The 16,886-nt window shown below is 44.3% G+C and overlaps 2 protein-coding genes across 3 annotated transcripts in view; one reads left to right on the top strand and one right to left on the bottom strand.

Moving 5' to 3' along the window:
• Positions 1 to 18: 18 nt before the first annotated feature.
• EIF2B1 (eukaryotic translation initiation factor 2B subunit alpha) lies at positions 19 to 12,140 on the top strand. The gene is made up of 9 exons (XM_040250728.1): positions 19 to 174; positions 1,028 to 1,129; positions 2,757 to 2,893; positions 3,008 to 3,124; positions 5,148 to 5,260; positions 5,912 to 5,980; positions 7,527 to 7,602; positions 9,498 to 9,623; positions 10,395 to 12,140. The coding sequence occupies exons 1-9, from the start codon at positions 162 to 164 to the stop codon at positions 10,557 to 10,559; spliced, it is 918 nt and encodes a 305-aa protein (XP_040106662.1). The 5' UTR covers positions 19 to 161; the 3' UTR covers positions 10,560 to 12,140.
• DDX55 (DEAD-box helicase 55) overlaps positions 11,445 to 16,886 on the bottom strand; it is a 17,312-nt gene continuing 11,870 nt past the window's right edge. The window contains exons 9-14 of one of the 2 annotated variants that reach the window (XM_040250672.1): positions 16,095 to 16,226; positions 15,138 to 15,230; positions 14,065 to 14,179; positions 13,440 to 13,608; positions 12,565 to 12,860; positions 11,445 to 12,170 (exon numbers count right to left, since the gene is read on the bottom strand). In XM_040250672.1, coding sequence (XP_040106606.1) covers positions 11,994 to 12,170; positions 12,565 to 12,860; positions 13,440 to 13,608; positions 14,065 to 14,179; positions 15,138 to 15,230; positions 16,095 to 16,226 — 982 coding nt within the window. In that variant the 3' untranslated portion in view covers positions 11,445 to 11,993. The remainder of the gene's footprint in view (positions 12,171 to 12,564; positions 12,861 to 13,439; positions 13,609 to 14,064; positions 14,180 to 15,137; positions 15,231 to 16,094; positions 16,227 to 16,886) is intronic. The other variant, XM_040250674.1, reaches the window with a different exon arrangement.

Genomic DNA, 16,886 nt, shown 5'->3' on the forward strand with positions numbered 1-16,886 from the left:
GCGCCTTACCCACAGCCCCGCCCCCAAAGCGCCGGAAGTGGAGTGTAGAGCGTGGCTGCGCGCTGTCAGTCAGTGTGGTGTAGAGTCCGCGCGGCGGCGGGAGCAGTCAAGGCGTCTCGTGCGGCTCTGGGCCTCTCAGGCTCCGCGGCCCAGAGTGCACCATGGACAACAAGGGTAAATTGGGACGCGTCGGGCCTGCTGGGTCTAGAGCGGAGCCGCGCAGGAATCCCTCCACCTCACACGCCGAGACTGGGCTCCGGGCGCGGTCAGTTTTCAAGCTCAGGCCGTTTGGTCGGATGTGGTCACTCTAGTCACAACTAAAACCCTCTCGCTGCTCGTGTATCCAGGGAATGCGTCTTGGGTGTATCCCCAGACAGCCCTTCTGCCCACGCTTTCCAGTGCCCTCTAAAAAACGTGAGATTTCGGACGAATGTGCGCGTCTTCGAAGTCTTGATTTCTTCATATATGAAGTATGAGTAAGACTCCCTGAACCTGCCCTGTTGAATCTGGTACCAGAATCAAAAGAAAGGCGTATTTGATGTGCCTGTCTAGAGTGGTTATCAAGGTGTTTTATTAAGAACAAGGGCAAACTAATATGTATATAGTACCTTTCATGTAAAAAAGCAGAGTAGACTTCTGCATCACATTCATATGTATGTAGGTGAATAGGCTTGACTTGGCATAGACTGACTGGAGGGGTGCAGGAGAAATCAGTAAGCAGGTTGGCTCTGGGATTTTTTGCAGACTTGGGGTCAAGAATAAGGGTGAGAATGACCTTTCACTATCATTTGGTGGAGCTTAAATTTTATTCCATATTACACGGGCTAGATTTTTCAAAATGAGAAAGTAGTAAAGTGATGTCATCTCTATTCCCATCAACATTTTCTGTGTCCCTGAAGCCAAACACCCTGCAAAGGAACTATTTTTTAAATTAGTTTGCTTTTTAAAGTGAGCAGTCATTGATAAGCTCTGTGGTTGTCTCTCCTGCTAAATGAATTCGCTGAATCACTTTTTTCTCCCTTCCTAGAGTTAATCGAATACTTTAAGTCTCAGATAAAAGAAGATCCTGACATGGCCTCAGCAGTAGCTGCCATCCGGACTTTACTGGAGTACTTGAGAAGAGATACAGGTAAAGGTGGTCTGCCTCCATTGCTCCAGGTGTTAGGAAAGTCTGCTTGTAACTGTTAAAACTGTAGAAAGTGAGAGATGGATGTGTGCTGATATAAGGTAATACAGCCTCAAGCTCAGTTTCTCCCTTCATTTCAGTCTTTTCAACTTGGAGAGAGCCCTCAAGTTAGGATCAAATGGGTCTCTTTTCACAAATGAAATATACTTTGTTTTTGTTTTTTTCTTTTTATGTGAACCATTTTTTAAAAAGTCTTTATTTGTTATCATGTTGCTTCTGTTTTATGTGTTGGTTTTTTGGATGTGTGACATATGGGATCTTAGCTCCCCAACCAGGAAGCTGTTTGATAACCAGCACCCTCTGCACTGGAAGGCGAAGTCTTTAACCACTGGACTGCCAGGGAAGCCCCTGAAACGTACTTTGAATCAGGAAGGACAATATTATGCCAGGTTAACTGTGATGCTTAAATTATAGCAATCGTTCAGCTTTACAAGTGTTTATTGAGCTTCTGTCTTGTGACAGATTCTTTGCAGTTGCTATAGAGAATGTTCTAGTATAAATTCTAGTTTTAATATCATCATTGTGAGCACTGCAAATTCAGTCATCCCAAATGTAAACATCTGGGTATAAACAAAATAATAATAAAAATAATAAAGTATTCTTTAATTTAAAGGGCTGACCTAGAGATGCATGTCTCTAAGACAACCTCCAGCATCTTCCCATTATACTTATACTAATATCCAAACATGTAAGCCTTATCTGCACCACCCTGCAGACCACTTCTGTCACTACTTAATTTCCTTCCATGCTGTCCCTCACTGAACTGTGCTTCACTCTGGCCTTTCTCATACCAATTTTATTCCCATCTTGGGGCCTTTGCGTTGGTATAGTCTGCATCTGAGACTTTGCCCCACTGCATCTTTACTCAGCTGGATACTTTCTTACTCAGGTCTCTGTTTAAAAGGCCCGCATTCCAAGAGATCATCCCCTGTTAACTCTTGTCTGAAGTAGTTCCACCTTTTTCATCATTCTGCTTTTTTCTGTCCTCAATTCAATCTGAATAACTTGTTTATTTCTTTGTGTGCTAGTTTACTGTCTTCCTCTCCCAGTAGAAAGAGAGTCCTGGAAATTCCCTGGCAGTCCAGGGATCAGGACTCTGCACTTCACTGCCGAGGGGTTCAGGGAAACTGAGACCTGCAAGCCAGGCAGCACAACCAAGAAGAAAAAGAGAAAAGGAAAGGAAAGGCAGCTTCATCAGAACAGGCGCTGGTCATGTTCACTGATGTTATCTCTGGCATCTAGGAAGTGTGTGTGCTCAGTTGCTTCAGTCGTGTCTGACTCTTTGTGACCCTATGGACCATAGCCCACCATGCTCCTCTGTCCATGGAATTTCCCAGGCAAGAGTACTCGAGTGAGTTGCCATTTCCTTCTCCAGGGGATCTTCCTGACCCAGGGATCAAACCCACATCTCCTGCATTGCAGGAAGTTTCTTTATCTGCTGAACCATCAGAGAGCCTGGCTACAGCCTACACCCAGTCCACTGGCTGAATGAATGAATGAATGAATCACAGACCCATCAAGGGGCTGTGATACTGAAATGAACATCATGTTGCTCATGTGATCATTCCAGGGGAGACAATCCAGGGCCTGAGGGCAAATCTCACCAGTGCCATAGAAACCCTGTGTGGCGTGGACTCTTCCGTGGCCGTGTCGTCAGGAGGGGAGCTCTTCCTGCGTTTCATCAGCCTTACCTCCCTGGAATACTCTGTAAGCCCTGCCCTCCCCCGGTCATGACTCTGCTTCTGTGTTTGGCCACAAGTATTCTCAGCTTGACCTGGATCCTCTCCTTCCCCTCATGTTGCTTTTTTTTTTTCCCCCTAGGATTACTCCAAATGTAAAAAGATCATGATTGAGCGGGGAGAGATTTTCCTCAGGAGAATATCACTGTCAAGAAATAAAATTGCAGATCTTTGCCATACTTTCATCAAAGATGGGGCGGTGAGTACGTCATGATCATGGGTGGTGATCGGGAGCAAGGACTTTGGCATCAGACTCCTGGGGTAAAATCCCGCCTCTGCCACTTACTTGCTGTATGATCTTGGACAAGTTACTTAAGCTCTCTGTGCTGTACTTTTCTCATCTTTTCAAATAAGGGTAATTATAGTACTTACCTCATAGTGCTGCTGTAAGGATTAGTGAGATGGTGTGTGTGAGGACTCTGCAGTATGCCTGGCACGCACTAAGCAGTGTCTAAAGGTAGATGTTATATCATAGGCAGTTGTCATTTTAAAGAGGCAGAGGAAAACCCTGGGACAGCATGGATGATTCTTGATTTGATAAGCTATCTTACCAAAGAAGTGTTTTTTTCTTACGGATATGTACTAAACTGATCTGAATTAAATCAGCACAGGTCTTGTCACTGGTTCATCCTGACTCTCTTCCTGCCAAAGGTTAGCACTGGATTGAGATTTCTTCATCTTCATTCCAAATGCTGTCACGGAGACGCAGAGTTGCCAGGTGTTGATAACCGAAGTGAGGAAAGACAGGAGCAGCACATTAAGTCAGTCTCCCAGCAAAGGGGTCATAAAACTTTAATGACGTCTCTTCCGCCAGCACACATCCTTTCTGCCAACTAAGCCTCCACCGACTGTAAAAGTATTTACTTGCATCTGGACTCTGAAATCTTGTCCTCTGTTTTATTACTCCCTTCCCAGCCTCTGAATTATGTTATTAAATAAATGACGTAATAGATTCCACTGGCACTGGTACAAAAGCCGGCTTCAAACAAAGCCATTCTGAGACCAGGTGGAGGCAAGCTGGTGACTGCTTCTCGCTGAGGCCTCCTCCTTCCCAGCAGTTGCACTACAGGGTTCGTTCATCCTCGTGGAGTTTAATGTGTAGTAACCACCTGCATCAGTGCTATTTAGGGTAAATTATGAGCAGAGTGGCTTAAATTCAAGCATGCAGGTGAACCTCCTGGAGATCTTTTAAAATGCATATTCTGGGACTTCTCTGGCAGTCCAGGGGTGAAAACTTTGCACTTCCAATTCAGGGGGCATGCTTTCAATCCCTGGTCAAGGAACTAGGATGCCCCTGTGCCATGCAGCACGGCCAAAATTTTTCTTTTATATAAATTTGTAAATATAAATTAAAATGCACATTCTGGTTCAGTGAGACGAGTGGGGCCTGAGAACCTGCATTTCTAACACTCTCAGGCAAGACCCAGAAAGGAGCCAGGGAGCTGGTCCCTCCACCTTGCTTTACTCTGTCCTCTGCACTCTGTTCCTTAGAACATCTTGATTCCATCTAAGTATCTGCAAATTGTATCCAGTCCATAGTTGGGTTGTGTTTACCCCAAATTGTATAAAAGTTTTAAAAAATGAGTCAACATTGAAATACTGGATTTTAGCTCCTCTAGAAAAATCAGAGGATCCAGCAACAGTGGGCCCATGTGACAACAGCCAGAGGTCAGCCTTCGTACTCTGCTGCTGGCCCCACCAGCCTCTGCATCTCTTTATGCCAGCTGCCTGGTGCTTGAAGGCCCAGGTGTGCAGACTAGGTCTTAGAATTAGGGAAACCAACCCCAAAGGAACCTAACAGCCTTCAGACAGAAAGGCTTTTGTATCTGAGTAACACCACGTGGAGATGCCACTTCTGTGCTTGCTATGAAAAGATGAGACCCATGATATATTCCTCTGGCAGAAAACTTTTTCAGATTGTATCAGTAGGAACTTCCCTGACCATCCAGTGGTTAAGACTCCAAGCTTCCTTGCAAGGGGCAAGGGTTTGATCCCTGGTTGGGGAAATGTGATCTCGCATGCAGCGTGGTGTGGCAGAAACAAAAAGTATCAATATATGGGCTTAAATTCAGTGTATTGTCAAGGATCTGCTTTCTGATTACAGTTGAGTTGTGTGAAAGTATACAGAGAAGCTTTAGGGTACCAGGAACACACACTAGAGTGGCAGAGTCTGAGTGATTGTTGGAAGTTTGCACTTTTGACAGAGCTTTCTCTACCCACAGAGAATATTAACGCACGCCTACTCCAGAGTGGTCCTGAGAGTCTTGGAAGCTGCTGTGGCAGCCAAGAAGCGTTTCAGTGTGTACATTACAGAGTCACAGCCTGACTTATCAGGGCAAGTATCTTCCCATGCGGTCATGTGCCCAGCAGTCCCTTTAATGATGAGGATGAGACTCCATTGTAAAAGGAGCCAGACGAAGTCCCCGATTTGTCTGTCAATCAGCATTGCCTTTCACACTGCCCATCCCTGCTCCTGGAAGAAAACTCACCATGAATTTGGAGTAGGTCACAGTACAGCATCTAGGGGTTTTATTTAGTACTTAAATCAGATATAAACTGAAAGGTTTATATCAAGGAATAGGTAGTTACATTTCTTAATGTATCCAGAACATAATAAAACCCCTTTTTTTCTGAATTTACCTATCCCTGCACAGCCCCAAGAGCACAGTTTTCCTAAAATACATACTTTTAAAGAACCCAAATGCTTCCTTAGTCCAGAATCTTGAGATCAGCCCCTTAGTCCATTAACTGAGGGGACTTCCCTGGCGGTCCAGTAGTTAAGACTCCATGCTTCCAATGCAGGGAGTGTGGGTTTAAGACCGCAAATATGGTCCACATTAAAAAAAAAAAATTAACTGAGTTTCTAGCTAATGTGATTTACATTGTCCAAATTAAGTGACTATGATAGGGACTTTCTTGGACCACCAGTCTCTATGATAGGGACTTTCTTGGACTTTCTCTAACATTCTTAAAATATCACTTTCAGTAAGAAGATGGCCAAAGCCCTCTGCCACCTCAACGTCCCTGTCACTGTGGTCCTTGATGCTGCAGTTGGGTAAGCGCCCGGCTCCCCTATCACAGTTACATTTCCTCACCCACCCACTCCCAGGGTTGGCTTGGAGCAGGGTTTCCAGATGGAGGGTCCCAGTCTCATTCATAAAATGAGAGTGGGCAGCGTTCTGCCTCCTAATTGACAGCAGCGCTAAACCAGCAAGTGTTCATGATAAGAACCGGATGGTGTACACACAAGACAGGGCTGTAGGATGTTGGGGAGAGCTGGATACATGGTGTCATGGTGCATTTTTAAAAAATACTTATTTGGCTGTGTCATGTCTTAGTTATGGCATGCAGGATCTTTCATTGCAGCTCGTGGGATCTAGTTCCCTGACTAGCGGTGGAACCCAGACCCCCTGCATTGGGAATGCAGAATCTTAGCCACAGGACCACCAGGGAATCCCCTCATGGTGCATTTTAAGAGCAAGGTGCAGTGACTGGGTCAGCATTCGTAATCAGTGCTCTCTCTTCACCTAAAGACATGGGTTGTCGTCAGTGGCACTCCAGAATTTTTCATCTCCTGTGTACAACTTCATTCCTAAAGCTGAGGTGACACAATCCATGGATTGGCAGCATGGCTCATAAGAGAAAACAGGAATAATAATCCCTTGGGAAGAAAACACAGAGAGATGCTTAAGGAAATTAGGAATGTGTTTGCTGCTGCTAAGTCACATCAGCCGTGTCTGACTCTGTGCGACCCCATAGATGGCAGCCCACCAGGCTCCCATCCCTGGGATTCTCCAGGCAAGAATACTGGAGTGGGTTGCCATTTCCTTCTCCAGTGCGTGAAAGTGAAAAGTGAAAGTGAAGTCACTCAGTCATGTCCGACTCTTTGTGACCCCATGGACTGCAGCCTACCAGGCTCCTCCGTCCATGGGATTTCCCAGGCAAGAGTACTGGAGTGGGGTGCCATCGCCTTCTCCAGGAATGTGTTTGAGTAAACATTTTGGGGCCTTCCCTGGCAGTCCAGTGGTTAAGATTCTGTGACTTCACTGCATGAGCATGGGTTCAGTCCCTGGTCTGGGAACTAAGATCCTGCATGCTGTACACTATGGCCAAAAAATAGAGGAGGGGGGGGAGTAAACATTTTGAAGGATTCTAGTAATTGCTCGTTTTAAAAGGTAAATTGACTCCCACCCTACCTGCAAAATTCTTGAATGGCGTAACATTTTTTTCCAACTTCAGATCACATCAGGTTTTTAAATTTTTGTTTTGTTCGTATTGATATAGAACAAAAGATAGTGTGCCACATGCAGTAAAGATAAATGCTGGGTCATGAAATCCTTGCTTCAGCTGCACATGTAGGCATGTGCCTACTGGGTGGCAGCATGAGTTATACACCTTATCGCGGTGTCATCAAAATGGGTCTTGGTGCTCCTGTAGCAGAACCAGTAACAGTGCCAGGGGCTGTCTCAGGTGTTCAGTGCTCTTTGGAAGAAAGTTATGAGAGGAACACACTTTGCTGAAAATGGGAGGATTAATCTTTGCAGGTGATGTTGCAAGAGCAAAGAAAGGGAGCATTAAAAATTTGTTTTTCATTTCTGTAGCTACATCATGGAGAAAGTGGATCTTGTCATAGTTGGTGCTGAAGGAGTTGTTGAAAACGGGGGAATCATTAACAAGGTAGGAGCATCAGTTCTCCACAGGTCCTTGCTCAGGGCATGGAGCTCCCCTAACAACCTCAGACACCCAACCACATTGTGTGTTATGGTTCATTCCTCTAACCCTGCTTAGCTTCAGGATTCCACCATTGCAACCAGTGGTTTCCTGAGCCACTGCAGTGAGGTCAGTCAGATTCTGGTCAGACTTCTTTCTGCTTTGGAGATTGATCTGTGTAGATTAGGAGAACGTATTTATACTTATTCAAAACATCCTTTACTTGGAATTGGGTTTTTTCTTTTTAATGGAGCATATTCGACATCAGTATAATATTTAAACTTTAAAAGTTATCTGTTGCTTCACATGGAAAGACTTCCTGATAGTCTATTGTGTTTGATAATGTATAATGTAAAGTTTGCCATCATAATCAAAGTGTACAGTTCAGTGTCATTAATTACATCTCACATTGTTGTGCAGCCATAACCAGTCTTCAAAACTCTTCCATCACCCAAAAGAACTGTCACAACTCTTTTTCTCTCCCCCATCCCCTAAGCTATTTTCTGTCTCCATGATTTTTTCCCATTCTAGGTACCTTATGTAAGTGGAATCACAGTTATCTTTTTTTTGAGTTCAGTTTATTTCACTTGGCATGTTTTCAAAGCTCACCTGTACTGTACAGGTGTCAGTGCTTCATTCCTTTTTATGGCTGCGTAATGTACCAATGAATGGTTGGACCAGGTGTCTATCTATTCAGCTGTTGATGAATACCTTTTGACTGTTATGACTAATGCTGCTAATAACATAGGTGTACAATTACTTATTTGAGTTTCTGTTTTCGATTCTTTGGCGTATATACTTTAAGAGTGGAATTGCTGGGTCATATGGTATTTCTGTGTTTAGCTTTTTGAGGAACTGCCAAACTGTTTTCCCCAGCAGCTGCATCATGTTACATTCCCATCAGAAACACATAAGGATTCCAAGTTTTTCTATATCCTTGCCAATACTTTTTTTTATTATTATTATAATCATCCTAGCTTGAAACTCAGCCTTCAAAAAATTAAGATCATGGCATCTGGTCCCATCACTTCATGGCAAATAGATGGGGAAAAAGTGGAAACAGTGACAGATTTTATTTTCTTGGGCTCCAAAATCACTGCAAATGGTGACTTGTAGCCACAAAATTAAAAGACGCTTGCTCTTGGAAGAAAAACTATGACAAACATAGACAGCATATTAAAAAGCAAAGACATCCATCCCTTTGCTGACAAAGGTCCATATAGTCAAAGCTGTGGTTTTTCCAGTAGTCGTGTACAGATGTGAGTTGGACCACAAAGGCTGAGTACCAAAGAACTGATGCTTTCAAACTGTGGTGCTGGAGAAGACTCTTGAGAATCCCTTGGACAGCAAGATCAAACCAGTCAATCCTAAAGGAAATCAACCCTGAATATTAATTGGAAGGATTGATGCTGAAGCTCCAATACTTTGGCCACCTAATGGGTAGAGCCGACTCATTGGAAAAGACCCTGATGCTGGGAAAGATTGATGGCAGGAGGAGAAGGGGACAACGGAGGATGAGATGGTTGGATGGCATCACCAACTCAATGGACATGAGTTTGAGCAAGCTAGGAGACAGAGTTGGACAGGACTTAGTGATGAATAATCCTAGTGGGTGTGATGCAGTGTCTAATTGTGGTTTTGACTTGTGTTTCTGTAATGACTAAGACTCTTGTGCATCTTTTCATGTTTATTGGCCATTTGTACATCTTTGGAGAAAGAGCTATTGCTTTCTTTTTTAAAAGATCCTCTTTAATTCCATAGCCAGAAGAACATGTATTACGTTCACTCATAGACTTTCTGTTGCTTCCACTACAGATGTGCTCTAAGATCTTACCTTTCTCCACTGTTCTCTGACTTCCCAGATTGGAACTAACCAGATGGCCGTGTGCGCCAAAGCACAGAACAAGCCATTTTATGTTGTTGCGGAAAGTTTCAAGTTTGTACGACTCTTCCCACTAAACCAGCAAGATGTCCCAGATAAGTTTAAGGCAAGAGTTTTACATATTATAAGCGGGTATTTGAGTCTAAACTGAAACCTTTGAAAAAATGCAGTGCTAAGAATGTTCCAGTAAGTTTTTCACTTCACATTGCTATTTTTTCTAATAGGACACAAAGATAAATTGGTGGTTGTTGAACAGTCTAACTTGTCCCTAGAATTTCAGTCTTTTATCTCTCACTTAAGCACTAGATACAGGCCAAGCAGGCAGGGAAAGTAGGTAGGTAATAGTCTAAAGTTTGGGGTCAGCTTGGTGGGCTCACCTGCCATCTCCATCACCTATTAACCATGTGATCTTAGGCAGGTCCTTTCACAGTAAGGTTTATGAACTTCAGTTACCTGTACAGGGGTTGTGATGCTTCAGAGATAATCTATGGAATTTAGCACAGTACCTGGCATTTAGCTTTCTATAAATGCTCTAAACAGTTGTCTTGAGAGGTCTGGAGGGGTTACTCCAGCACACACTAGGCTTGTCTTGAGAGGTCTGGAGGGGTTACTCCAGCACACACTGGGCTTGTCTTGAGAGGTCTGGAAGGGTTACTCCAGCACTCATGGGACACATGGCTTAAGTTTTTCTCTAATGACCTGACTGACCCAAGCCGCACTCGGTCCCCTGGCCAGTGTGCAACACAGTTGGCCTCCCCGTTTCCAGAGGGCACTTTCAGGCACTTTCCTGGGCACCTCAGTTGCTCAGGCCAAGGCCGCACCAGGTCAGAGCCCTCAGTCTGTGGGGCAGACTAATGTTGTCTTCCTGTCTCCTCAGTACAAGGCGGATACTCTGAAGTCTATACAGACTGGACAGGACCTCAGAGAGGAGCACCCGTGGGTCGACTACACCTCCCCTTCCTTAATCACGCTGCTGTTTACAGACCTGGGGGTGCTGACGCCCTCGGCTGTCAGTGACGAACTCATCAAGCTCTACCTGTAAACACCGGGTCCTTTCCTGCTGGTGGACGTCAAATATGGGGAGTAGTCTCTTGGCCCCTCAGTGAGACAGGCCAAAACTAAAGTTTTTTCTGAAGTTTTATGGACTAAGGACTTAAAATCCTAACTCTTGGGAAATTTTTTATTCATTTCAGTCCCATCTAAAATGCATTCATGGTTCCCCTAAAGCCCAACCTAAATTGTGCTCTTATGCTTTCCATATATTTCCAGACACTTCCATTCATGTCCAATTTCCAGGAATATAAGATTATTGGCTGTTTGACTGATGGATGAAGATGTGCCCACTCTCCCTCCTTTCACCTTCCCCACATTCCAGACTGATTTGCCAAAAGCATCCATGAAAGACAAGCAGGCCCAAGAGGGCAGCAGTCCAAACTACAGCCAGGTGCCCCTCCAGAAACCAGCAGCTGTCCAGGACCAGGCTCCACGCAGTGCTGGATGAAAAAGGCAGGCAACACTCAGGCTCCCAGCGGTGACTACAAGCTGAGGGCTGTCATTTCCACAAAAGAAGGCAAAGAAAGTGGATACTATTGCAAGAACCCAAGAACAGGTATTAATGGCCTCTTTGGCCGGAGTATCCTGCACGGCTCATCAGTTATGAAGACGCCTTCCAGAATATTTGCAAACTTAAAATTCTGTATCTGGGAAAAGATGTGACTTGAAACATATTTGGGTCCTGAACAGCTTTTTAAAATTGTTCTTGGGAACAAACTCAGCATCTTTTCAAATAAATTACATGAAAGATTTTGATATGGCATTGCATTGCACTTCAAGCAGACCCCGGCCCAGCCAGAAGGCTCTGACACTAGATGTACAGTCCATCTTAGTAAAGACACTAGGCAGCCACCTTCACGTACTTAAGGCACAGTCAATTAGAACTACGGTTTATTCAACAGGAGGTGTAATCATTCTTTCCCAGAATGACTTGCTGCTGCTTTTTCATATACTCACCAATAAAATGGTACTACGGGCTCTGTGGATGTTCAGTGCAGTATATCAAAGAGAGAACTGAGGGTCCAGAGGTAAAGACACCCAGGGAAAGGAGATCAGGAGCCGGAAAACACTGAGGAACTTTTAAAAGCTCAAATCAAATCTACTTCAGTAGCTTTATATTAAATAAGTTTAATAAGTATAAAATAGCCACTGAAGAATAAGCTCCTTAACCCATCAAAATAAATATTGACATCTATTATTTACAGTTATGTAAATTTACGTTTTCTCTTAGACTTCAAGGCGGGTATGTTTTAGTAAAATGCTCACGAGCATGAAACCCCTCATATCTGCCGTTTCTGCAACAGGAGCTCCCCGACAGCTGCTAAAGTTCTGATGTTCCGTAGAAGGAAGCTTGAGCTGTCTGCCGAGTGAGGGCCAGCTCCCGCATTCCTCACTCCTGTGCGTTTCACCTGAGGGGCGGGAATCAGCGGTCATCTTCCAAATCTGAGATCTCCGAATCTGCTTTGTTCGTTGATCTTTTGCCACTTGTCAACAGCCCCTTCTCAAATTCCTCTTCAGTAATTTTGCCTTTTTTTAACTTTCTCAAGAGCCTCGTGTCATTCAGAAGTTCCTCCATGTCTTCATCCTCCACATCAGAGCCCTGAGTGCAGAAGAGACCAACAAGCTACTGAAGTTCTCAGCAACAGTGTTCTAAGTGAAACCAGCAACATTTGGGGGGTTTTTGGACACTCTAGGAGGCTTGTGGAATTCTAGTTCCCCAACCAGAGGCTGAACCTGGGCCCCTCAGCAGTGAAAGCGCAGAGTCCTAACCACTGGACCGCCAGAGAAGCGCAAACCAGCACTTTTTAATCAGTCGGGAACTATGTGCTCTTAGATCAGCTTTCATGAACAGCACGTTCCCCAACCCAAGCCACCAAGAGAGAACAAAAATCTGGGAGTCCTATGCAGTTCCTACTAGAAGGCACCATACACTACACTTCCATGAGATTTGTTCAGAATTCTAAGTATTTGATTTTAAAAATGGCCAGCTTTACCTCTTCCCTTTTCCTTTTTTCATTCAGTTTTTTCTTCTTTTCCTTTTTGGCCTTCTGCTTTGACCAAGCTTTATTTTTTATGAATTTTCTTCTCCTGTCATTTTCTGTTTTCTCTTTTCTCTGCTGCTCCAATAATTGCTTCTGCCTCTGCTTTTCTCTGATTTTGTCTTTAAATGGAATGGTATCTGTGTTGACATCCACGGGCACGAAATCTGGAAACTGCTTTCCTCTTAACTCTGGCATCTTGGGCATCCTCAGCAGGGCAAAACCTCGAGCAAGACTAGCAAAATCAAGATCTGATTAAACCAAAACATCAAGAGTTAGCACACCCAAAACAGGACTGTAAGCATCAACCAACAGAATAGTCATAGCAATGTAATTTTTTCTATGTGATCTAAAGGACTCATTTTAATTAGAATTAAAATAATTAATTTTTACTAAAAGAATACTCAGCAGCCAGTACCTAGTCAAACCCAAGGAAGACTTTTATTTTTATTTTTGGGGAGGCTATGCCACACAGCATGCAAGATCTTAGTTCCCTGACCAGGGATCGAACCCCTACCAAGACAAAGCAGTTTCATATTTGTGCTCAACACAGGTGCTCAGCTGGTAAGTGGTGTCCAATTCTGTGACTCCATGGACTGTAGCCCACCAGGCTCCTCTGTCCATGTGATTCTCCAGGCAAGAATACTGGAGTAGGTTGCGATTTCCTCATCCAGGGGATGTTCCCAACCCAGGGATCCAACCCATGTCTCTTATGTCTCCAGCATTGGCAGGCAGGTTCTTTACCACCAGTGCCACCTGGAAAGCCCTTCATATTTCTAATACTTGTAAAAACCATCAAATGTTTCAGATGGTGAGCAAATCAAACTTACCCTTTAATCTGAAGATGAGGTTGCACTCATGCTTGGCGTAAGCCTGGACGTATGACACAAAAGCTTTCATGCCCTTCTCAAACACGGCTCTGTCCGCCAGGGCCATGGCCTTGAGCTTTGGAAGGAGGTCAGCTGTGTTCTTCTGGAGTTTCATCTCCTGCAGGGGGCACTGCACAGGGACCACATCGTCACTTCTGGCCGGGACCGCCTCCCGCCCAAGGCTACCCCATCAGAGCCAGTGCCAGTAAAATCAAAGCCAAAACCACTCATTTTAATCTTATCCAGTGGAGGCTTTGAAGCCCAGATTCAACCCAAGTATTTTACTTGGTCCAGAAAGTATTTTAAATTTCTTAAAGCAAAGTTTAAAATCAGATTTTACATAACAGTCCTGATTTCTGGTTGGAAAATATGGTAACATAGGTCTGTCTTCCCGAGTAATGACGCTCAGCTGGGGCCAGCAGTGGACCACAGAGCCTCTCCACAGCCTTTTATAAAGCTATAGACAGGTTCCCACACTGACACTGCCAGCCCAGCCCCTAATCTACATTCTGGACCACTTTCTGGAAAAGAACTTTTCCAACTACCTGGCTTTGGGAATTCCACAGAAAAAAGGAAGAGAGCTTACTTTTTGGTTAATTGCAAGGAAGTTGATGTATGACTCTTCCATGGGAAGGAGAAACACGAGCGCACTGCCGCCGTGGCCGATGCGGGCTGTGCGGCCACAGCGATGCACAAAGGCACTGGAACGACACGGGGTGGGGACAGTTACCGCCTGACAGCTCAGGAGAGCACTGGCCTCTGGCCACGCAGCTGACGCGCCTAAAATGACACCAGAAGCCACCCGACTCCATGGCTCATTCCCAACTCTGCCACTTACTAGTGTTAGAGAAGAGCTGGTGATTAAATATACACACTGCAGACCAGAGAGCAATCTCTTGGACATTTAATGTCAACTATAAAACTTGTAAATTCATGCCCATCTGATGATACAGGTAGGAAGATGCGGTCCCAGCGGAAAATTTGGGCAACAATGAAAAGTAATATAAAAGAGAAAATGTAAGTGATTTGTGAGTCCAACCCCTAACTCCACCCAGAATTAACAAGTATTGCTTAAGAGTTTGTATTTACAGGCATTTTCCTATGTTTGGAGGCATTTCCTAGAAATATACATATGCTTGCTCTCAGAATAACTGAAATCTCCATATGTAGGAGAAGGCAATGGCACCCGACTCCAGTACTCTTGCCTGGAAAATCCCATGGATGGAGGAGCATGGTAGGCTGCAGTCCATGGGGTTGCTAAGAGTTGGACACGACTGGGCGACTTCACTTTCACGCATTGGAGAAGGAAATGGCAACCCACTCCAGTGTTCTTGCCTGGAGAATCCCAGGGACGGGGGAGCCTGGTGGGCTGCTGTCTATGGGGTCGCACAGAGTCGGACACGACTGAAACGACTTAGCAGCAGCAGCAGCAGTATATTTTTCCTTTAAACACTCTATTCATGTGCATTTCTGCAAGAACTTTAAAAGGTATCTGAAAATACAATACAGCATCACTACTGACCCATCAGTGATGACACACCAGTTCCCCGACTTTTGCTATTTCATAATGTTTTGACAACCATCATTATGTTTACCTTCCTCACGATTCCTGTTTCGTTAGACTAGATTCCTAGACAGAGCAAGTAACGTTCTCTGTACCTGGCATTACTGGGAGGATCATATTGCAAGACCCAGTTTACTTCAGGAATATCTATTCCTCGGGCCATCACGTCAGTGCATACTAAAATCCCACTAGAAAATAAGAAAACACCAGCTGAGTAAGGAGACCACCATTTCCCCACCATCAAGCAGTTGTTACTAATTTGAAGATGATGACAGTAAAAACAGATTGCAGAAGCTCATGGAAGCAAATATACAGTAATAACATTTTGATTTTTCTTCCTCCTAAGAATCTCTAGGACTTCACAAGTTCTCAGTGAAATTTGTAAAGAGGTGGGGAGATAATGAAAAGATGAATGAAAAATAATGAAAAGATTTTTTAACTAGCATATTTCGATTGGGGAAGAAAAAAAACCAAAAACACTGTATTTGGTCTAATCCTTTGCAGCCATTAAAAAAAACTGAAATTTTCCCTCTCATACTGAGGTGTAATCATCAAGTCTATCACTTTGCCTAAAAGATTGTTTTTAATATAGCCAGAATCAATAAGATCACTGATCTTTTCAGTGATCAAGAAAAACAGAAAAGTACATCTATGCACAAACGAAGTCAAGTTACAGTCTCCAGAGACACAGCTTTCCTATAGTGTAGTCAACCCGGAACCTTCAATGGGTTTCTCCCATCCGCTCTGTCCATCCATTCATGCAACAAACAGCTTACCAAACCCTGGGCCAGATAGTGGGGAATCCACGAATGAACATAACACACAGGTTCCCGTTCTTACAATTGGAGCTTACAATTGAGCAAGGAAGTTGACAAGGAAGTCAGTGCAGCAAAGCATAATTACGGGCTCAGGACAGAGAGCGGGGGGAGAAGATGTGATAACCGGGTTAGAGAAGGAAGAGGGTTCCAACACACAAGAAGGTCTAGAGGCAGAGCACCCTGCAGAAGAGCAGAGAGGCTGGAGATCTGCCATCTCCAGGGAAGCCAACCCACCTCTGCAATTTGCGAAACTCCATGAAGATCTTATTGCGCTTGTATTTCATCTTTCCGTGAATGCACATTACCTTCACACCCTTCACCAGGGCCTCCAGAGCCTTTCCGTAGTATTCCACACAGGCGCAGGTGCTGGGGGAGGGGACAGGGGCTTTGATCCCTGGTCCGAGAACTAAGATTCCACATGCCGTGGGGCAACTGAGCCCTGGCACCACAATAAGAGAAGGCTGCCTGCCACGACTAAAGAAAGGCCATGTGCTGCAACAAAGACCCAACACAGCCAAAATAAAAAATGTTTAAAGATCCATGCCTAGTGACCGCTGCCGGGTTCCCCGCTGTTTTCCACAAGTTACATCATATATAAGGGTGCAGTTTTACACACCAAGGGGCCACAACCCACAGATCTTGAAAGTAATCTGATGGGTCCTAAAATCAATTTAGTGAGTCTGAACCAACATTTTTAAAAAATCAGAGCAGAACAGAAAAGAAAGCATCAGAATGCCTCCCACCTAGTCAAGTGCAATTCTGTGAAATCTTTGTTTCAATTGCGTGTGTGCGTGTTATGTGAGACAGAGAGAGAGAACCAGGTTGTATTTCTAACTATGGGTCAATATAGTTACTGCAGGTGAAATAATGGGTGGAAAAGAAACATAAAATTCTTTGGATATGCCAAAGAACACCACTGTAGGTATATATGGAGGAAAAAACAGCCCAAGAATGCATGCACTCTGACAACAGGACATACCCCAGCGTGGCAGACACTAGGCTGGCTGATTAAACAGCATCCCAACC

Source organism: Oryx dammah, unplaced genomic scaffold, assembly GCF_014754425.2.
Source record: "Oryx dammah isolate SB20612 unplaced genomic scaffold, SCBI_Odam_1.1 HiC_scaffold_12, whole genome shotgun sequence".
In the NCBI taxonomy this organism is placed as follows: domain Eukaryota; kingdom Metazoa; phylum Chordata; class Mammalia; order Artiodactyla; family Bovidae; genus Oryx; species Oryx dammah.